Source organism: Dasypus novemcinctus, chromosome 3 (assembly GCF_030445035.2).
Source record: "Dasypus novemcinctus isolate mDasNov1 chromosome 3, mDasNov1.1.hap2, whole genome shotgun sequence".
Taxonomy (NCBI): Eukaryota; Metazoa; Chordata; class Mammalia; order Cingulata; family Dasypodidae; genus Dasypus; species Dasypus novemcinctus.
Genome location: NC_080675.1, coordinates 121,220,375 through 121,244,565, shown reverse-complemented (window position 1 = coordinate 121,244,565; position 24,191 = coordinate 121,220,375). Strand labels below are relative to the sequence as shown.

The 24,191-nt window shown below is 39.1% G+C and overlaps 1 protein-coding gene across 3 annotated transcripts in view; it reads right to left on the bottom strand.

Annotated features, from left to right (window-relative positions):
- The window catches only part of GALK2 (galactokinase 2), a 210,146-nt gene that overhangs the window by 132,238 nt on the left and 53,717 nt on the right, over positions 1-24,191 (bottom strand). For all 3 annotated transcript variants that reach the window (XM_058294170.2, XM_004471789.5, XM_058294171.2), the window contains exons 4-5: positions 18,629-18,719; positions 15,522-15,668 (exon numbers count right to left, since the gene is read on the bottom strand). In XM_058294170.2, coding sequence (XP_058150153.1) covers positions 15,522-15,668; positions 18,629-18,719 — 238 coding nt within the window. The remainder of the gene's footprint in view (positions 1-15,521; positions 15,669-18,628; positions 18,720-24,191) is intronic.

Below are 24,191 nucleotides of genomic sequence, written 5' to 3'. Positions count from 1 at the left end.
TGTCTTCCCATTATAGTAAATGAGAAATTTCAGCTCTCTTATACTACCTTCCTCTCCTCAGCTACACTCTTTCTCAATAGTTATGTCAAAATTTTTTATTAAATCTATAACCAGTATGTTAATTATGAAGTCTATTTTTTACTCTTGAGCCAAATAATGCAAAATGATTCCTTTTCTTTCTTGTACCATTTTCCCCTGTATTTAATAATTGTCTCATTCCACCATTTGCTTAGTTTTATTTTGATATCTAAGTCTTCCCACACTCTACAAGTACTTTAACATCTCTCCAATCCATTTTTCCACTAGTGAAGTATGTCTGGTTCATCAGTTCCTTATTTTCCTGATAGATTTATCAGTCCATTTTTTTCCTTCCCTATTCTAGTGTTAATCTGTACTGATTATTTCCTAGGTGGAAAAATGGATGTTATGCTGAGATTTTCATTTTCAAGTATCCTATAAATATATCTACTTCTCTCTCCTGTGCTGGTTTTCTCATTTTCTGGTGCCCATTTCATCATCTTTCTTGGATTACTTTCTGGTTTTTATGGATTACATCCACTAGGATGCACAGGAGGTAGATTGTTTTAGACTTCGCATATTTGAAAATGCCTTTATTCTCTCTTCATACTTGATCAATTTATTTAAACAGAGATTTTAGGCTAAAAATTAATTCCTATTTAATAGATTTAATGAAGGCATTACTCTATTACCTTCTAGCTTCCAATGCTCTTTATGAGAAATTTATTTTCATTTTTGAACCTTTGATTGAGATCTCTCTCTCTTTCCCTTTCTCTTATCCTCTCAATCAGCTTTTAGTATCTTTTCTATAACACTGTAGTTTGAAATTTCCAGATGATTTACTTTGTTTGGGTCTTTTTTCATTTATTATTATGAACAATCTGAGAAATTCATGTTTTCAGTATGAAGAAGTATTCTTTTTTAAAAAAATAGTTTTCTAATCACTCTTTCCATGTTTCTACTTTCTAGTTAGATATTGAATCTCTGGGATTGATCCATAAAATTTTCCTGTCTTTCTCTTATTGTCCATTTCTTTTTTTTTTTTTTTCCTTACTTTATCAGAGTTCATCCAACCCTTTTTTTTTTTCATTATTTTTTAGGAGTTACCAGGGTTTGAACCCAGTACCTCGTACATGGGAAGAAGGCACTCAACCACTTGAGCTACAGCTATTCCCTCCAATCCATTAAATGAATTTTTTGTTTTAGCTATATTTTTTAAATCCAAAAGCCCTTGCTTATTGTTTCCTTCTTTTTAAAATAAAATAACATTCTGTTCTTTTTTCAAGGATGTAATACTTTCTATTTATCTGTTTCTTTTTGTGTGTGTTTGCTTGGTCTCTCTGCTTTATCTTGGAGGCTTTCCTCCAAATTCTGATTATTCTTAGATGTCCTATGATCTTTAAGAGTAAGACAATAAAATGTTAATTAGAAGTTTTGTAAATTGAACTTCTAAAAGAGTCATAGAATAGCTGATCAATTTTGGGTGGAGAGGCTCACCAAATGTCTTTATCAGTGGGTCTTTTCTCAGTTCTATTTCTCCTAAGAAAGGATCCAACATCCTGGAGGAACATGGAGTGGCGAGGCTGCCAAATGTGGTAGAAAAAGGAAGCTGGGATTTTTACTGCTCAGATGGAGAATGTCCTTTAAGTCACATTCTCAATTCTTTTTGTCATCCTGCCTTTTTTCAGTGTTGAGGATCCCAAAAATCCAGGATTGTTGTTTAGAAACTCCTGCAAAGGTGAGGAAAATGGTTCTGATTCTGCCAAGTAATATCTGGATCTGAGGGTCTAAATGCATTTCATACTTTAAAATAAATTCCTGCCCACCATAACACCCTGCCTTCTCAGGTGCCTCTAATTCCTAAGCCTTTCCAAAGAGGCTGTGGGATGAGTCAGTTTGCTTCCCATCTGCATCTCTCTCCACAGGGATTTGACTCTGACCTTTCTCCACTGTACTAAGTCATGTATCGTACCATTCTTGCATCCACTTCCCATCTTTGTAACTTGTGGTTTGGGATTATTTATGTCTCCTTGATTCACCAGAGATGGGACTTGGTCTTCCTGTTCTTGCTTTCTCTGTTGTTTGGAGATAATTTTGAGAAAAGAAGATTGAGTGAGAAGTAGAGAAAAAGTCTTCCCTTTTTTTATAGGTCTTTTATCATACCACATTCTCTTCTACCATTCCTATTATGTTTCATAATATTTGGCTTCTAGACTTTCTGTGTGACTAGCCATCTTGTTTTCCTGGGTTCAGACTTGCAACATTTATTTATTAATGAATTAACAAGTTCTACATCCTGCCACGCAGGGGTGTCCCCCACATAGGGGAGCCCCACACAAGGAGTGTGCCCCGTAAGGAGAGCAGACCAGCATGAAAGAAAGTGCAGCCCACCCAAGAACGGCGCCACACACACGGAGAGCTGACACAACAAGATGACACAACAAAAAGAAACACAGATTCCCGAGCCGCTGACAACAGAAGCGGACAAAGAAACAAGACGCAGCAAATAGATACAGAGAACAGATAACTGGGGGATGGGGGGTGGGGGGGGTGAGATAAATAAATAAATAAATCTAAAAAAAAAAAAAAGGTTCTACATCCAGTTCATCCCATTTGCAGTAAATGCTGTCTGCAACTGAATAGGGGTATACCTAATGTACATATAAATGGGAGGAGATTTTTCATCAATTGGTGAGGAATTACTCACCACTCACTTGTGGGACTCAGTTTCCTAACCAAATGGGCTGGTTATTCTGTTTGCCCTCCTGCACCTCCATTCTCATACCTCTCCGAACCCCAGGTGTAGCAGTTTGGCATTATTTATGAATCCCAAAAATAGATATTGGATTATGTCGGTTTTATCCTCCCCCTCCCCCTCTCCTTCCTCCTCCGTGCTGTGTTTGCTGTCTGGGTGCATTCACTGTATGATCTTCTGTACTTATTTTTCTTCTTTGTCTTCTCTTCTTGTCTTTCTCCTCTAGGATTCACCAGGATTAGATTCTGGGGACCTCTGATGTGGAAAGAGGTTCTCTGTCAATTGCACCACTTCAGTTCCTGGTCTCTGCTGCACTTCACCTTGACTCTCCCCTTCATCTTTCTGTCATTGCATCATTATCTTGCTTTGCAGCATTTGCGAAGGCACTGGCTCACCACATGGGCACTTGGCTTGCTGCACGGGTACTCGGCTCACCATGTGGGCACTGGCTCACTGCGTGGGTACTGGCTCATCACGCAGGTACTCGCATGGGCACTCAGCTCACTGCACCAGCATTCAGCTCACCAGGCAGGCATGCACGTGGGCACTCGCCTCGCAGACGGGCACTCAGCCCACCAAGTGGGAACTTGGCTCATGGCGCAGGCACTTGGCATGCCATGCAGGCACTGACTCACTGTGCAGGCACACTTTCTCTTCTTTTTCACCAGGAGGCACCAGAGATCAAACCCAGGTCCTTCCATATGGTAGGCCTTATCACTTGAGCCACATATGCTTCCCTGGATTATACCCGTAAACTGGTTTGTTCCTACGGGCATGAAGATTATACTGGATTCCGAGGTTTCACTTTTACTTGATTAAATAAAGATTAAGGCTTTGATTAGGCAATTTCACTAGGACATTGAGTCCCACCCCCTTGGTGGGTGGGAACTCACAGAGAAAACTACACAGTAGAACAGAAGAGTTAATTGGACTTTTAAAGCTGGAGGGTTTTTTGTGTTTTTTTTTATGTATTATATTTTTTTACTGTCTTTTTAAAAAACATTACATTAAAAAACAAGAGGTTACCATATACCCCACTTCCCACCCCACCTTCACTCCTCCCACATCAACATCCCCTTTCATCAGTAAGGCACATTCATTGCATTTGGTGAATACACCCTGGAGCACTGCCAAACTGCATGGACCATAGTTTACATTATAGTTCACACTCTGCCCCAGTCCATCCAGTGGGTTATGGCAGGATTAACAATGTCCTGCATCTGTCCCTGCAATAACATTCAGGACAACTCCGAGTCCCAAAAATGCCCCATATCACACCTCTTCCTCCCTTTCCCTGCCCTCTGCAACTCCTGTGGCCACTGTCTCCACATCAACGATGCAATTTCTTCCATTGCTAGAGTCTCAACAGTACATACAGTATGTAGTAGAATACCAGCAAGTCCACTCCAATCCATATTATATTCTTCCATCTTGTGGACCCTGGGATGGTGATATCCATTCCAGCTCTAAATCAAGAGGGGGCTTAGATCCCACATGGCCAATGGATGGATTTCTCCTGCTTGCAGTTGTAGACACTCTTGGTTCCCTGGTGTGGTGGTTCACCATTCTCACCTCCCTATCAGCTAACCTGGGTACATCTAATGTACCTAAGAATAGGTGTTGCAGCTCTGCTGAAGCAGGGCCCAGCTGGCACATGGACAGCCCAGAGATTCAAGTCTCCTGAGCATACACCAACCCCAGTGCCAATCACAGGATCAGTAAAAGTGGCAGAAGAGGCATGTGTAGAGAGGTCACATCTGAGTCCAACTCCATCACAATCAGGAGCACAAATTCCAAAGTAGGGCCCACTGGCAAGGCAGTGAACTCCAGAGCAATCTGTCATGACCATAGAACCTGTGAGTCTCCATAGTCTCAGGAGCACCAGGACCTGGAGTTATATCTACTTTGGTTACCTCTGGGATCCTGCTGAGACATGTGTAAGCACAACCCCTCTGATAACTTCCTGACTCATTTTGAAGTCTCTTAGCCATATAAACTCATTTGTCTTTACCATTTCCCCCTTTTATTCAAGGTCTTTTTCTAGTTGCATCATCAGCTGGTGATGGTAGTAACCCCTTAGCACCAGGAAGGCTCATCCCTGGGAGTCAAGTCCCATGCTGGGGGGAAAATAATGAATTTACATGATGAGTTTGCCTTAGAGAGTGGCCATGTTTGAGCAACATGGGGGCTCCCAGGAGGTCAAGCTTGGTTGTCAGTGTGAGCCCTCAGAGGAGGGGGAGAGAGGAATAGAATGGATGGAAGTGGAGGTAACTGGGGGTGAGGGGCGGGGGGAAGAGACAATAGAAGTGTTCCACAAGTTCATGCAATCTTGGATATAGGGTATGTTAAATTTCACCAAAAATTTATAAAAGTGTATAGTCTAAAATGTAAACCATAATGTAACCAAAAATTTAGAAAAGTATACAGTCTAAAATAAAAATCATAATGTAAATCAAAATGGAACCATAGTTGGTAACTATGTTTCAATATCCATACATCAGCTGTAGCGAATATAACAACCACATGTAAGAAGATCATTGCTGGGGAAGTGGGAAAAAGGTTTGATGTTGGGTATATGAGAGTCCCCTATACTGTATATGTGATCTAAAACTTTTTAGAAGACAAAATTTTTTTTAAAAAAGGATGTAGACACTGAGGAAGGATTGGTGGAGATTGCCTTGCCACTGTACATGCAAGGCAACACCTAGTACTGTGATAAAGGTTAAACATCAAAAACAAAGTTTTATGGTATTTTTCATTTTTAATACCCCAATTTATTTTTTACTTTATTTTAGTTTTTCTAAATTATTATGTATTCTATTTCTAACCTTTAAACCTATCAATACTATTTCATATTCCTACTAATTGAATTTGGAAATGTATTAGGCTTCATTTTTGAAAAAGTTTTGGATCACAGAGGGGTTCAACTATGGCAGAGGTAGAGCACTGATATGGGGTGTCGTTGATGGAGGATGCATGGGAGGGAGGAAGTTCTCCAGGGCATGAATATAGGGTACATAAATATGTCCGGATGTTGGTTAGGTATTGTCATAATGGATAGATTTACACATGACAACTGAGGGAGTACTGAGTTCCCATCCTGGGGAGCTCTGTCGCATTCCCCAATGGAACAGCAACAATCCCCCAAATGCAAGGACAAAGATCAATGAAGAAGGATGGTCCAATGATGGGCCCTTGATACTGATGACTATGCTTATGAGTCTGTGTGCTTGAAATTTCAACTAGGCCTAGAGCTGCAGGCCTAAGAGTTACCTCCTGAGAGCCTCCATGTTGATGCTGGCGTTTTAATGCTGGAGCCTGGGAAGTAAGCACATGGAAAAGCAGAGAGAAGGCTCGACTAGACATGGCAGAGGCCCTGGGAAGAGAGATGAGCCATTTTCCTCTCTATGGCTGGTCTTGGGGAGATAGCAGAGCAGCTGAACCCGGGGAGAGGCAAGTGCTGAGAAGAGAAGAATGCAGGAAGCCTGAATCCTTATAGACATCGGCAGCCATCTTGCTCCAACACATGGCAATAGACTTTGGTGAGGGAGGTAACTTGCACTTTATGGCCTGGTAACTGTAATTTCTACCCCAAATAAATACCTTTTATTAAAACCAACCAATTTCTGGTATTATACATTAGCACCCCTTTTGGCTGACTAATACACCAAGAGACTGGCCTCTTTGGAAAACTCCTCTTTCCAATCCTCACTCACTATCATCTTTACCACCCTCATCCCACCCACCTCATTCTTTCCCTGCCTTGTTGCATTTCTGGTGATGTTACAGACTTTAGTCTCCCGCTGCTAAACCAAATACAATACAATGGGTTGGCTTAACAATAGGAATTTATTAGCTAGCCATTTCAGAGGCTAGAAGGCTTGCCTCTGCCTGAGGTCAGTATCTTCTTGCTGGCTGCCAATCTTTGGGGTTCCCTGGTTTTCCCACCACATGGCAATGCACATAGTGGCAGCATCTTCTCCTTTCTCTTATAGTTTCTATTGACTTTCAGCTTCTGGCTGCTACCCATGGTTTTTCTCTCTGTGGCCTTCTCTATAAGGTCTCTAATAATAGGATTAAGACCATCTTGATTCAGTTGGACAACACCTTAACTGAATTAACCTTATTAAAGGGTTCTATTTACAATGGATTCACATCCTCAGGAATGGATTAAGATTAAGACATGTTTTTCTGGGGTATGTAACTCCAAGCCACCACAGTCTAGACCCCAAAAAGACATGTTCTTCCTACATGCAAAATACATTCATTCTATTGCAACTTCCTAAAAGTCTTAAGCCATTCAGAAAAATGTTAAGCCCAAAGACTCATTAAAACCATTTATGGCTGTGGTCTGTCCTAGAGCAAAATTCCTCTGTCTGATGGACCTGTGAAACCTAGAAAATAATTTTCTCCATATACAATGGTAAGACAGGTATAGGGTAAATATTTCCATTCCAGAAGGGAGAAATTGGAAGAAAAACAAGGGTCATGGGCCCAAACAAGTCCAAAACCCAGCAGAGAAAACTCTGTTAGATTTCAAGATCTGAGAGGGATCTATGGATCAACACTTTGTCCTCTGGGCCTAATGGAATGGCAGCACAATTCTTCCAAGTACCTGCACAGTGGCCATGCTCTCCCCAAACACTAGGGTAAAGGGCCCACCATCTTTGAGCCCTGGGGTGGTGGCATTGTCCATGAACAGGAGGATGCAAGACCTGCTCCCTCCAGGCACCAGGGCAGATGGCCTGACCTCTCCACATGTAGAGACAAACCTCTCCTTTCCATATACATGGGTGAGCTTGCTCTCTTGACCCAAGGAGATCTTTTCAGTCCAGATCTCTGTTTCCATGGTTCTGCCCTTAAAGACATTCTTCCTTCATTTTATCCCTTCTCTGACCCTTTTAGTACAGGCTGGCAGTGGTTACACTCATACAAATTTTGGAAAAACCACGTTGGTTTCGCACACAGAGTTCATGCTGGTCCAAATCATTAAACAACAGAACTTCCCACATATCTTTCTTGGATATCTGTATTTCCAATCCTGACTTCCACTGAAATGGAGGACTGGATCCATATTCAGTCACACTGTCTTTAGCAAAGGGTTGTTCAGTTAAACTCTCATGTGGAACCCTGTCCTCTGGGGATTTACTTCCCAAAAGTTCAGGGAGGTCCCTGATAGAATCACTTCTGTCCCTACTCTCAGAGCATGCTACCTAGATAGGCTGATAATTTTCAAAATTATCAATTTCTTTTTCCTTTATGCTTAAGAGTTTAATTTTCAGCTTACCCCTTTCTTCTTACACTTTACTATAAGCTGCATGGAGAAAACAGGATGCATCTTCCACACCTAGTTTGGAAATCTCCTCAGCTAAATATGTAAGTTCATTTTAACTTCAGCTTTCAGTTTCTGCCTTCCATCCAACATCAGAACACAACTTTGCCAAGTTCTCTGTCATTTATAATAAGGATTGCCTTTCTTCTAGTTTCTAATACATTCATCATTTCCTTCTAAGGCCTCATCGGAATTACCTTTAATGTCCACATTTCTACCGAAAGTCTTCAAAGTAATCTATGCTTCTGCTATTAAGCATCACTAGTCTTCCAACTTCTACCCATTATCCAATTCCAAAGCCATTTCCACATTTTAAGGTATTTGTCACAGAAGCAGCCCACTTTCTGGTACCAAAAACTGTTTTAGTTTCCCAGCTGCTAAAACAAATACAATACAATGGGTTGACTTAGCAACAGGAATTTATTAGCTAGCTGTTTCAGAGGCTAGAAGGCTTGCTTCCTCCCAGTATCAGTATCTTCTGGCTGGCCAGCAATCTTTGAGGTTCCTTGGCTTTCCCATCATGTGGCAATGCACATGGTGGCATTTTCTCCTTTCTCTTCCAGGTTCCATTGACTTGCAGCTTCTGGCTGTTCCCCATGACTTCTTCCTCTGTGGCCTTCTCAATAAGGCCTCCAGTAATAGGATTAGGACTCAACTGATTCAATTGAGTCAAACATTAACAGAAGTAGCCTCATCAAATGTTCTATTTACAATGGGCTCATTCGCACAGGATTAAAATTAAGAATATGTTTTTACTAAGGTATATAACTCCAAGCCACAGCATTACACTATAGCCATAGCCTAAAGTATAATGGCTTCTGGCTTCACTATTCGTACATGGTTCCCCTGGCCTTGTCCATGCCTCTGTAAATAGTCCCTTTATTCTGTTCTCATCTGTTAAATGTGTCATTAGTTTCCTACCAGGATACTGATAAGTCAGCAGAAAAAGGATTTTGAACTAGTTCATCTCTAAAGTCTCTTGAGTTCTTGTGCTCTATAATTTTTACAAGAGTCACATATATTATTAGCTTAATTAAAGACACTGAGCAAATTAGGGGCTCCCTTTTAGTCTAGGCTTCAGTCTCACTACAGCAGACTCCAAACAGTCATGTTAAGTGCTTAGAAAATAAAAGCATTATCAGCACAATTTAGACTCACAAGGAAAGCCAGGATATTCATATCATTCCTTTAAGCTCTAGACATTGAAGTCAGATAATTCTGATAATTGCTATTTTTTACTTCGAAAATACATAGAGATGGCCAGAATTAATTCCAAAGATTCCAGTGTTTCTGTTTTTTTTTAACCTTCCTTTCTTCTTTCCCTTTAGGTATTTCATATCATCAGAAGGGACAGAAAATTGCAAAAAAATGAAGTTTTTCCAATTTTCCCACTAAAAAAGAAATGAATTCCTTGACTTCACACCCCTGCCCAGCACCAATGTCTCCTTTTCTGAGCATAGCCAGACTTTTTGTATTTAATGACCTTTTCTACTTTTTTTTCACCTCTCACAGACCTCTCAACCCAATTGTTTTAAACTGCTCTTGCCAAAGTTTAGTTCACCTTCCTTGTTGCTAAATCCCATGGGTACTTCTCTAGCCTCATCTTACAAAACTTCTCAGCAGTATTTGACACCACTACCACTGTTTCTTTGAAACATTCTTTCCCTGGTCTTGGCTTTTGCCTCGCCTTTCTAGATTTTCTGCTACCTATCTAACCATTCAGTCTTTTCAGAGGACATATCTTCCTCCGCCCCGCCCTCAAATGTTCATATTTGTCAGGGATCTATCCAAGTCTTTCTTATCTTTCCACCTACACTCCACCCTTGGATGTTCTTATCTACTCCTATGGTAAAAAAAAATTTAAAAAAAAAAAAAACAGTTATATACTAATGATTCTCAAATCAACCATCTCAGGTCCAGATCTCCCTCCTGACCTTCAAAGAATATTTTTAGTAACTAAATACTAGATAACTCCACTAATATGTCCACAGATTCCTTACACTCAGCTTTCCCTCAAATAAATCTATTTTCCCATCTATATTCCTCATTCAAACAAATTACACCAAGTCAGAGATCTGGCAATAATCCTTTTGTCTTCACTGCCTTCCTCCCCCATACCCAATCAATGAACAATGCTATTGATTCTGGCTGGGATGTACTTTGAATCTATCACCCAGTTTTCTCCATCCTCACTGCACACTTCCCAAGATCAAATAATCTCCCTAATGCTAATATTGTTATACTTAACTCCAGACTTCATAAAACCAAGTAGTCTTTCTAAAATGCAGATATGATCATGTCACCCACTTCCTCAAACCCTGCGATAGTTTTCCACTGCTATCAAGACAAAGCCTAAGTTCTTTAATATGGTTAAAAAGCCCAGCATCTGGTCTCCTACTCCATCATCCAAATTACTCCAGCCATAATAAAAGTATCTTAGTTCTTCCAACAAACCATGATCACTCTTACCTCTAGATATTTTCACACAATGTTCCTTCTACCTGATACATGTTCATCAGGTGTTTTCAGTGTTATCATGATATCAGTGTTACTTGACTAATATCTACGAATACTTCAATCCTTAGTGTCTCAGATTAGATGCTGTTTTAGTTTCCTAGGCTGCTGAAAGCAGATACCATAAAATGGGTTAGCTTTAAACAATGGAAATTGATTAGCTTACAGTTGAGGCTATAAGAATGTCCAACTCAAGGTATCATCAAGGTGATCCCTTCTTCCTGAAGACATGCTGCCAGCAATCCTTGGGTCTTCTGCCACATGGCAAGGCATATGGCAACATCTGCTGGTCTCTTTCTTCTCTTCCAGGTTTCATTACTTCAGCTCCTTGATTCCATGGCTTTTTCTCTCTCTATCTCTGAATTGATCCAATGTATAAAAGACTCTAGTAAGAGGATTAAGACCAACCCTGAAGTAGCTTCATCAAAAGATCCTACTTCCAGTAGGTCCATACTCACAAGAATGGATGAACTTTAAGAACATGCATTTCTGGGGTACATACAGTTCCAAACTACACATATCCTATGCTCTTTAAATCTGGGTTATATCTTATATTAGTCAGTCTCCAGGGAAACAGAAACAACAGGAAAAAAAATAGATTATTTATATATGTATATTATTAAATTTATTATAGGAATTGGCTTATGCAACTGTGGGGATGGGCAAGTTCCAATTCAGTAAGGCAGGCTCCAAGCTGGGGAATCCACTATATACTCCTCATCACACTCTTTTATAGTTGCCTATTCACTTGTTTCCATTCCCCTTTCAGATCATAAAGTGATGGTTAAAACTATATTTATTATATCTCCAAAGCCTAGACATGGCCCAGCACAAAGTAGCCACTAAATAAATAATGGTTGAATAGTTGAATGATGAACAAATGAATGAATCAAAAAATGAATGAACCATCAGATTTAAAGTAATACAAGGGAGAGCACATTTTACATATAGACTTCCTTTCCCCTGCTTTCTCTCCTCTCAAAAAATTAACAATAATAAGTTAACTACCATTCCCTCAAATAAGCCATCACTTACAAAGTGGTAACTAATGTATACTTAAACCTAAAGAGAATAAGTCTATCTGAACCTTTGCTTTCTCCTTCATTTCTCCCATTTACATGTAAAATTTCCAAACAAAAAGTTTAAACATGCTTAATAGAGACTAAGCATGATGTTCAGTCTCTGTTCCCAAACCATTTGTAAACTTGATAGTGTATATACATGGGGTAAAAAGAACCACTGACAAGGTTTTATTTGAACCAGAATTCTACAGCATTAAAGTTGAGCACACCTGCCCTAAACTTCAAAGTCAGAGATTTATGTGAACTTGTAAAGGCAAGGCTTTCTGACCTCTTATAGGATTTATGTTTTCTTTAAATAAGCATTTCCTCTTTGTAATGCAATATGTTTTTTAAGTTTATTTCAGTAACTAACCTGCTGGCATAAATATGCTGTCCAGTTCCTTTATTGCCTAATCTTTACCCTTCTGATTCACTGCTTGTCAAATATTTAATTTAATATTTTGGGTGAAAATAAGCAGGCCCAACTATTAGATCTAAAATTTCTTGCTGTAAATTTAACTAATGGAGTGATTAGAAAAAATATCCAGGGAAGTGGATGTGGCTCAACTGATAGAGCGTCCGTCTACCATATAGGAGGTCCAGGGTTCAAACCCAGGGCCTCCTGGCCCATGTGGTGAGCTTGCCCACATGCAGTGCTGCCACATGCAAGGAGTGCCATGCCACAGAGGTGTCCCCTGCATAGGGGAGCCCTACACGCAAGAAGCGCACCCCACATTGAGCCTCCCCATGTGAAAAAAAGTGCAGTCCGCCTGGAGTGGCACCACACATGCAGAGATCTGATGCAGCATGATGACACAACAAAAAGAGACACAGATTCCCAGTGCAGCCGAGAATGCAAGAGGACACAGAAGAACACACAGCGAATGGACACAAAGAGAGCAGATGATTGGGGGGGGGGGGGGAGGTTGCAGGGTAAGGGGAGAGAAATAAAATAAATCTTTAAAAAGAAAAAGAGAAAATATCCATGTTTATTAGTCAGCCAAAGGGATGCTGATGCAAAATATCAGAAATTGGTTGGTTTTTAAAAAGGGTATTTATTTGGGGTAGAAGCTTACAGCTACCAGGTCATAAAGCATAAATTACTTCACTCACCAAAGTCTATTTTCACATGTTGGAGCAGGATGGCTGCCGACATCTGTGAAGGTTCAGGATCCATGGGTTCCTCCCTTCCAGGGTCTTGCTTCCCTTTCCTCTGTGTGCTTACTTCCTGGGGCTCCAGCTTAAGGCTTTAGCATCAAACTCCAACATCAAAACTCTAACCCTCCAACTCTATTCTTTGCCATGCCTTTTATCTGTGAATCCCCACCAAAGGGTAGGGACTCAATGCCCTACTGGCACAAGAGGTTTACATAATTACCTAATCAAGTAAACCTAGGAATCCAATATAATCTAATATGCCAGAGGAAAAGGTCAGTTTACAAGCATAATCTAATATTTCATTTTGGAATTCATCAATAATACCAAACCACTATACCATGCATTCTGACGCATGCTTAATTCAAGAGCATTTTAATACATTTACAAACAAACCTGGTCACTGTTGGAAGGTATCAGCTACCTTATAGTGATTTAATGAAAGCAGAATTTGCTAATTAAAAATGCTTGCCCACTTGAGCAGTCCTTTAAGGTAAGTCAATCAAAGGAAAACATTCTGATTTTGAAAAATGGATACTAATGTCTTTAGAAACTAGGGAGAGACAGACAGACATAGAGAAAAAAGGAAGCCACCATATTGATCCTGCCATGTAAGAGAAAGGACTTCAGTTTCATCCACAGATGAGCTTCAAGGAGAGAAATCCCCCCTCCTCCAAGAGACTCACAGAGTGGAGGCCCACAGAGATATGCAATATATGCCTGATTGCTTGCAGTTGAACTCAGGAAGAAAGCAGAGGGGAAGGCAGAGATCAGCAACCATCTTGCTTCACCACTTGGCAGCTGAGAAAGCACCTCTGATGGTGCGCCAACTCAGACATTTCATGACCTCAAAACCATAAGCTTTTACTCCAAATAAATCTCCTTTATAAATGTCAACCCATTTCTGGTACTTTGCACGGCAGTTCTTTGGCAAACTAAACCAACATCTTAGTTTAGTCTTTCCATCCATAAACAAGGAATGTCCTTCCATATATTGCCCTTTACTGCTCACAACCATGGGCCAGTTATGCTTCTCCAAGCACTCTCACTGAAAGCCTAATGGTTTAGCCTCCAGCTTTGACAAGTTTTTTAAGTTCCGCATAGAAAAATCATATCTCAAGAAACCATAATTTTTATTCAATTACAGCTGAAAAAAGGGGATATTCAGGGGGCAGTATCTTCTATCAGTGATACATCAACAGACATTGAGAATGCCCCAAAGAGCATTGTTGTGCCAGGGGAAACAGGCATGAAAATAGTTTCATCAATGCTGTAAGAAAAGCCGAACTTGAAAGAAAAGGTGTGGCGCCCATCAGGGTGGTAAAGACAACTTGCAAGACAGCATCATCCCAACACCTGATGTTTCCTAATGTGACTTTCATGGGACCTTCCTGGCATTGGGACCACTAACTTCTAGGCAAAACAGTTTCTGAAGAAAGTGAAATTTGGCAAGTATGACTTCTTTATCATCATTTCTGCTACACACTTCAAAGAAAATGATGCACAGTTAGCCACTGCTAGAACTAGAAAAAATGAGGAAAAATTCTACTTTGTTCAAACCAAAACAGACCTTGATTTACAAGATGAAAAAAAAAAAATGTGTAAACCCAGCAGCTTCAATAAGGACAGAATCCTGCAAAACATTCAAAACCACTGTCAGGAAAACCTGCAGAAAGTCAATGTGAGGGAGCCTCAAGTTTTCTTAGTCTCCAGCACTGATGTGTCTGACTATATTTTCCAAAGATGAACACCACCCTTCTAGAGGAGTTCCCAGCTCACAAGCACTACATCTTCATGCTCTCCCTTACCAGTTTTACTTAAGCCACTATTGACAGGAAGGAGTCCCTGAAACAGAAGGTCTGGCTGGAGACTCTAAAGGCTGGAGCCTCAGCCACTATCCTATTCATGGACTTCATTAATGACAGTGATATGGAAATACTGGAAGAGACCCTCTATAGTTCTTACTTTGGGCTGGATGATGTGTCCCCTAGAAATTATGGCAAAGGATTTGGACATTTCAGTGGACTCAAGACATGCATTAAGTCTCTCCATTTTCTGTCTGAAAAATGAAGATGAGTTCTTAGGGGAAAAACTGTTAAAAGGTGGGCAAAAGTGTGCTCAGTTACTGGGCGACCCATTGCCACTGATCTTTATTTTAGAAAGACCTTATACTTGCAATATCACTTCCTTGATACAGTAGCAAGTGACGCTAAAAGTCTCCTTAAAAAAGAAGAGCTTTTCATATCAAAGGTAGACTCCATGCAGGTCTAACAACTCTACAGAATGGGAAAAATGAGGCACCCAGATCTAATCACTTCCTCAGTGTTGGCATGGCCTTGGAAACTGGACTGATGGAAAAGAATTCCTCTAAAGATTATTAGATCAGAGTCCACTTCAGTGATTTTCACTTGACAAAATGTACCATCAGTAATAAAGGCTCACTTAGACCAGCTCTCCCAGAGAAATTAGAAGAAGGGAATCTAAAATTCTATCCTGAGAAGTGACAACATTTCATAGTAACACTGTACACTGTGGCCAGAACTAGTCTTATTGCTATTATAATAATGAAAAAAATTGCTGTGCTCAATATCTGGCATCCAGTAGGTACTCAATAAATGTTTGATGTGTGGAAAAAAAGAAAAAAAATAAGGATATTATGAGGCTCACAACATACAAAGTCAGTTACCTTGGATAGGTTCATTCCCAGCACTGTGAGTGTTACCAAACCAGCACAACAGACCAAAGCACTGGAACTGGAGAGGCCAGAACTTGGTGGGATGTTTCCATCTACCAGACAATTCATACCAGTCAGGTTACTAAGACCAAAGTGCTCCTAAGATTAAAGGAGAAAACAGCACCAGTAACTTTAGTATTGGATTCAGGGAATAGGAGAAACATTCTTTCATTCTCATATCAATAGACTTATTATACTATTTATAGAAACTATTTGTGCAATTCAATTTAGTTGAGACCATACCAGCCTTTTTTTTTAAATGGCTCTTGGCTACAGGATAAGGTAACCTAAGAATACCTTTTATGTCTTCAGCAGAAAGCTACTGACCTATTTCCTAAACTTGCCTTGAAAGTTCTTTTGCTTGAATAGCAATTCATTTGAATAAATATGGAAGAAAATATAAAAGAATTATAATTTAATTTCTCAAGTAGCAAGTCAAGAAATACACAATTATTAGCAATGAAGTTTAAATCTCTATGTCGCACACCCCAATACTCTGTTATCATAAAAGTCTAACCCTAACAATGGCTTGTTTCCATGGACTCTTCCTTCAGAAGATTCTCTGAAGAAATAAGTGCCAAACTTTCTCAGTTCTGTTTTACTTATGGAAAAACCTAGGCACCAAGAAATTAAGAGACTTTCCCAGGATCACACTTCAAATAAATAAGGAGCTGGGAGTAGGGCCCTAGTCTCAGATTCCTGGTTAAAAACTTCTCTACTGCAGTTAAAACTTGGGCCAGCATACTGTCCCCTGTGATTAAATGTAAGTCAGTTTTATGAGAAAATCCAGATTTTTACTAGAGTTTATAGATAAATTTAGCCATTTGATAACTTTATTGACTGCCAAGTTAGAATATGCCATAAATGAGAATGCAAATTCTAAATGAAGCTAAGAAACTCTATTTCTACAAAGAGGAAAGCCCAAAGAATCAGATTCTGATTTAAGATGGAGAGCTCTACCTTACTTAAGATGCTACCATATTATAACCTTTGCAGTTTAGAATTAAAAATAAATCCAAGGCCACCTCCTCCTCAAAAGAAAGTACTGTGTTTACAAATTACTCAAAAGATTTAAGACAAAAGTATGAAATAATATTATATTACATAATTACATATTTCATCATATGTATTATTATTCTAGGGAGAAGTTTCAATAAGCTAGCTAAAATAGCTAAAGTAACAACAAAACTCTGCAAATTAGGGTTCTTTTTCTTTTTTTTTTTTTTTTTTTCTTATTTTGTCCTTTCCTCCTAGCTGGCAAAATTCCTGCAGCACAATAGAAGAGATTGAGTTGTATGTTTTTTTCTTGACTTCAAGTCATTTAAAAATTTTCTTTCCAGAAATACAAACAAAAATTATAAGCTGAAACACTGCTGCTGCCAATACCCTTTCATGAAGAATATTGAGCAGCTTGTTTAAAAAAAAAAAAAAAATGCTTGGATACTATATATTTAACCATAAACTGATCCACAGGGTATCTTGAATGTGAATCATACTTACAAATTCATCATGCAATGTTTAAATTAAAATGTACAACCAATTCAAAAACATAAATGAGTTTTGCCAAATCTTGTAATAGCTCTATCCCAAAAGGATAACATGTTCAATTTAATATAAACAGATTATCCTCTGGAATTTTCTACTATTTGAATCTCAAGGTTTCCAAACAGGCTAACATTTAAATTTCTTTAAATAAATAAATAAATAAATTTCTTTTAGTCCCAAGGTTCATTGCACAAACCTGCTTTTGCTTATGAGTTAAAAGGGGATGGGCTTAAGAGCTACAATGCTAAAAAATTTTAAAAAAAAAAGAGCTACAATGCTCAAAAATAACATAGAGCAACATGCATTATTTAGATCACTTTACCCATATTTTATAAAGAGGTATTTTGTTTAAGGATGATTGATTGTATTTGCCAGGCAAATGTCTCCAAATACTATAATTTCTACTAACGCATATGACAAGCCAGATTATTTGAAGATTTAAAACCTGCCAGTAAGTTACTACCATGTGTGCAAAAAGAAAAAAAAATTACAAAAGAAAGAAATTAATATGGGAACTCTAAACCAGAAGAACATGGTTAGAAAACAGAGCTACTCATCAGAAGTAGACTTGATGATTTCTGTATAAACCACTGAGTCCTAGGCTACTTACAACAAAATTTCAGATAGGACCACCAGGCAGTAGAGAGCATAGCTCACTAAAATATGGGGATTTTGTTGTATTGGCTTACAAAGTCAAAAGTCACCTCTTACTGTCCTTTACTTAAAATTCCACAAGAGCTTCTACATCTAAAAAAATTACTGAAATATAAAAGTGGCTTTAGAAACAGCAAATAATTTTCATCTTGTCCTTCATGCATTGTTAATTATGAAAGAAAGTGGAAATATTTCATTTTTGTGTTCTGATATATGACATTAGAAAAGCTTAAGGTTGTTATTCAATGTTTCTAGAAAAATGCATATACTAATAAATTTCACTATCATTTTTAAAATAAAATTCCAACTGAAGTAGTCATAATAATAATAATTATAATTACCATTTATTAAATGCTTACTATGTATCAAGCACTGTGTAATCCTTGCAACAACTCTTTTGGGAAGTAGCACAACCACCATTTTAAAGATAACAAATATGATATTTAAGAGGTTAGATTAACACAGTTGGGCAGAGTCCAAATTCAAATCTGAGACTCTCTGAAATTAAATTCCATTACAGTGTAGTCCTATCTATCCCAGAACAATATGTAATTAATAATAGTCAAATATATCCTTCAAATGAAAATTTGAGCAAAGAGTGAAAAAAACAAATAGATGTTTGTCAGATGCACCTGACTCATGAACCACCAGCTAAATGAAAGACCACTACTGCCCCGTAGGAACACCACCCAGAAACAGCCAGACTTTCTTCATTCCCTAAGACATATAAATTAGCAAAATAGGGCAGAAATAACAATTAGTATTGAAAGAAGGAAACATATGATACAGTAAATAAAATAAATTTGACATAATCCACACTGTAATTTCAACACTAGTAAGTGCCTTTTAAACAGATTTACCTGAATTCCTTTAAATCCACAAAGGAAATAGTTGTGCCAGAGATGCTTGGTTTTGTCAATGTGAAAGTTATTAGCACTAGTACTGAAGTCTCTACAAAAACAAAAGACAGCATTTAAGTCTGTAGGACCTGTCCTGCAAAATCAGCAGCTGACTGCTGCCATCTTGTGCCAAGATGCTGATACTGACATCTTTTCCATTAACTTTCAGTAACATACTTCACAGTCTACCGCAAAGAACATTTCAGGTATTAAAAGTTATGATAAAAAGTTGTAGTGACCTTAATGACAAAACTACGTCCAACTGACCCTTTCAATTTCCTGAAATAAACAGGAACGAATTTATTTTAGCATAACATACAACAATTTTCTTTCATGTTGGTCCATGTTAAGCTGGTATAAATCAAAAGGATGCTTATTCTCTGGGCCTGCTGTTTGGCATATGCCTAACTATAACAGGAGTACTCAAAGTCGTCTTTCCCCACACTCTCTGTCATCCATCCAATTTTACCATCTTCATTGTTTAAGACAAAAGAAGGAACTAAATAATTATTCTAATAGATTATAATCAATAAACTCTATACTGATAAAAATTAATAAATGAATAAATAGCTAAATGAAGGAAAAGGGAAAGCACTTATTTATGTTACAATGCCAGCTAATAGATTTAGAAGAAATGATAGAAATTGAAAATCACTATTTAGTAAACTCCACAATAATAACTGTTTCAAGAAAGAATCATCAGTGGATATTAAAATGGCTGGTATAAGATTGATGAGAAAAACAATATTTACATATATCCACAGGATTTCACCACAAGATACTTATTACTTGTCAATGGAAAAATTAGTAATGTTATGGTAGAGAAATTTGGTAGATACCAAATGACCAAAGTTAACATCATCAATAAAGGGACATCACCTGCCTCCTGATATAAGGCACTGAGGATACATCACTTCTACATTATTGTTAAAAGGGAATAACTGGAATATAATCATGATGGAACATTAGATAAACCCAAATTAAGGAATATTCTACAAAAGAACTAACAAGTAATCTTGAAAAGTTCTGAGGTCATGAAAAACAAAGAAAGACTGAAGAGCTGTGCCAGATTAAAGGAGACATAACAACTAAATATAATCTGGATTGCATTCTGGATGAGAAAAATTACATTAATGGGGAAACTAGCAAAATTTGAATAAATTCACTAAATTAGATAATAGTACCATAGCAATGTTAATTTCCTGATTTTAATCATTGTTCTAGGTTAAAATTTAGAGCACCTAGGAGTCAAAAAAGATGTTAAAATTAGGATATCTAGGAAAAGGTATGTGAGAATTTTTTTGTATGTTTTTGTGAGTTCTTACAAGTCAAAAGTTATTTCAAAATGAAAAATAGGGGAAACAGATGTGATTCAACCAATTGAGCTCCCATCTACCATATAGAAAGTCCAGGATTTGATGCCCAGGGCCTCCTGGTGAGGGTAAGCTGGTTCACATGGCGAGCTGGCCCATGCAGAGTGCCAGCCCATGCAGGAATGCCACCCTGCGTGGGAATGATGCCCAGCATGGGAAAGCCACCCCACACAGGAGTGCTGGCCAATGCAGAGAGCTGGCACAGCAAGATGATGCAACAAGAAACACAGAGGAGGGAAATGGACTTGGCCCAGTGGTTAGGGTGTCCGTCTACCACATGGGAGGTCCGCAGTTCAAACCCCAGGCCTCCTTGACCCGTGTGCAGCTGGCCCATGCGCAGTGCTGATGCGCACAAGGAGTGCCCTGCCATGCAGGGGTGTCCCCCACGCAGGGGAGCCCCACGCGCAAGGAGTGCACCCCGTAAGGAGAGCCGCCCAGCGCAAAAGAAAGTGCAGCCTGCCCAGGAATTGCGCCGCCCACACTTCCCGTGCCGCTGACGACAACAGAAGTGGACAAAGAAACAAGACGCAGCAAATAGACACAGAGAACAGACAACCAGGGGAGGGGGGAAATTAAATAAATAAATAAATCTTTAAAAAAAAAAAAAGAAACACAGAGGAGAGAAAATAAGAAGACGTAGCACAACAGTGAGTTGAGGTGGCACAAGAGAGTAATCACGTCTCTCCTACTACAGAAGGTCCCAGGATCGGTTCCCAGAGCCGCCTAAGGAAAATACAAGCAGACACAGAAAAACACACACCAAATGGACACAGAGAACAGACAAAAGGGGGAATGGGGGGAACAGGAGAATGGGGGGTGGAGAAATAAATAAAAATTAAAAATCTTTTACTAAACACCCACTATGTGCCAATCATTATAGAAGATGCCTTACACCCAATTTTTTTTAATAACATGGATACATTGTCCCCAACAACAAATATTTAATGACTACCTAAGTGTGCAAGGCATTCAAGAGAAAGCAAAGAAAAAAGGCTTGGGGCTCTTGTAGAGTTTGTAAAATGTAGCAGAAAAGACATGAACACAAAGCACTCTCAGACAGTACTGCCATGTGACAGTGTGTAATACAGGATGGGATATGAGGCTAAGAGGGAGTCTGTTTTGGTTTGCCAAAGGACTGCCAATGCAAAGTACCAGAAATCTGTTGTCTTTTATAAAGGATATTTATTCTGGGTAAAAGCTTACAGTTTCAAAGCCATGAAAAGTCCAAACCAAAGCACCATCAGAGATGCTTTCTTACCAAAGCCAGTTGCCACATATTGAAGCAAGATGGCAGGTAATCTCTGCCTGGTCTTTCCTTCCCCTCCAAGCTTTCTCTCTCAGGCTTTCTTCCTGATTTCAGCTGCAAGCTGGCATAGGGCTTGTCTCTTAGGGCTTACTATATCAGTCTCAGTTTTTCCACTCTCTTCCTAACTTCAGCTGTAAGCTATCAGGCAAATGGCTAGTCTCTCCCCCAGGCCTCAGCTGTTTGAGCATTCTCCTTTCTGATATGTGGCAGGATCAAAATGGCACAACTCTCTCTTCATATGTCTGTCTGAAAGTCAGTTAACATCAGGCCCAACAAGGGGGTGGGGACACAACCAGTCAAGAGCCTCAGTGATGTAGACCAATAGAAAGCCCAAAATCAATCTTTACAGGTAATCTAATCAAAGTCCCCTCAGCTGAATTTAATGCCACCCAAGGATATCACACCCAGAGGAATATATTAGTTTACAAACATCATCCTTCTCTTTTTGGGAGTCATAAAATAATTTCAAACTGCCACAGTCATTTCTATAGTCAGCATTAGATGGAGAGGGAAAGGTTTTCCTGAAGGCTTAGAGATATACGCAATCTGACTCCAGTTCACAAGCTCTTTACTATCACCCATAGAAATGAAAATACATGCTTACAATCAACAAGGGGTGACCATATTTGGAAAATAGATATGGCTGTTAGCAAAACTGAGTCTTATTCCAGCTCTAAGCACAGATCTTAAAAATCACCTCAAAGAAAAGAAAACCAGGACAAGGGGTTTATGGGGGATAGGGTGGTATATTTGAAAAAAATTGAAATCAGTACAAATGTAGTTAACTTGGTGAGAAACATGAAGGAATAAACTGAAAAGTACTAGCTCCTACAGAACTAGAGGGACTGCTCAAGTATGTCACTGAATAAACTGCCCTCCGTTATTTCATCTTTGTTCTTACCAGCATCCCTATCTTGCCCATCTGCCTAGCCTTCCTGAGGTTCAAAATCAGGCACTCACTTTCCTGTCAACCCTCAATCCTGCATGACATCACCAATATGCTTTCTCCACACTGCTCCTATATTACAGAATGTTATGAAAAAAGTCCTGAAAATGAGCAGACATGACTTACTACAGTGCTACCTTCTACTTACACACTTTGTTCATTAACTTGTTTTTCCAACAAATAGCTGCCCAATTTCTACCCTGTGCATGTCTCAGGCACTGGGCTAGACCGTTTACAATAAAATTGTATCAAAAAATATGAATTAGAATAAATCTGACAAAAGATTTGTAAGACATAGTGACGGTTTGAAGTACTTCTATGAATTCCCAAAAGAAAAAGATTTTGTTTAACTAATCCATTCTTATGGGTATTAGACCCTTTTGATTGGACATCAGTGAGGCGTAACTCAGGTAGAGTCTCTGCCCTCTTGATGGTTCTTATATAAACAGAGACACAGAGAGACAAAGAAAAAGGGAATGCTGCCATTTTTTATTCTGCCATAAGAGAGAAGACTCAAGGATCACTAGCAGCCAAAGATGAAGCATAAAGTCCCTGTGGCAGTTTGAGGTTATTTATGAATCCCCAAAAGAGAGATTATGTTTGTGAACTAATCTATTCCTCTGGGTGTGAGATCCTTTGATTGTATTAGATTCAACTGAGACGTCTTTGACTAAATTATGTTAAGATTAGGGTTTTGATTTGACCAGTCAGTAGGTCATGACTCTGGTTGAGGCTCCACCCCCTTGGTTTGCTGATATAAATGGATACTCACTCAAGAAGACAAACAAGAAGAGAGAGACACAGAAGAGGAGAGAACTTGGTCATTTCGGTTCTGCCATGTGACAGAAAGGAGAAGGCTCAAACAGCTAAAGCCCCAGGAAGAGAGATGAACCATTTACCTGACAGTTTGTAGATGAAGAGAACAGAGCAGCTCAGAGCTGATAAGACCTGGAAGGAAATGAGTCATATGCCAGACTGATTTTGGAAGTCTTAAGAGACAAGCCCTATGCCAGCCTACAGCTGAGAGGGGAAGAAGCTGTGCCCACAGAGCCTTAAGGGGATGAAGGAAGGAGAGACCAAGCAGAGATCGCCTACCATCTTGCTTCAACATCTTGCTTCAACATGTGGCAACTGACTTTGGTGAGAAAGCAACCTTGAGTTGGACTATTTAGGGCCTTGTAACTGTAAGATTTTACCCCAAATAAATAACTTTTATAAAAGTCAACAGATTTATGGTACTTTGCATCAGCACCCCTTTGGCTGACAAATACAGTCCCCAAGAGACTGGGCCCACAAAGCCTAGAAGATGAACCCAGTCTGAAGCAATAAGCCATATGTCTGATAGCTCAAACCTAAACTCAGGAAGAAAGTGGAGCAGCCAAGACTGAGAGAAGAGGCCCAGAAAGGGAGAAGCCTACACCTGATTGCTCATAGCTAAGCTCCAGGAGATGGTAGATTCTTAAGGGGAACCTCAGCAAAGATCAGAGGCCATCTTGCTTCACCATGTGGCAGGACCCAAGGATCACCAGTAGCTAAGTTTGGTAAGAAAGCATCTCGGCTGATGCCTTGATTTGAACATTTCATGGCCTCAGAATTGTAAGCTTTTGTCCTAAGTAAAATTCCCATTATAAAAGCCAACCCATTTTTGGTACTTTGCATCGGTAGACCTGTGGCAGACAAAGACACAGAATGTACACAGAAAACTATAAAACACTACAGGGAGAAACTGAAAAAACTAAATAAATGGAGAGATATACCATGTTCATGAATCAGAGGATTTGACACTGTTAAGATGCTAATTCTCCCCAAATTGATATATACATTCACTACAATCCCAATCAAAATCCTACCAAGCTTTTTCAGAGAACTTGACTAGTTGATCCCAAAATTTATATGAAA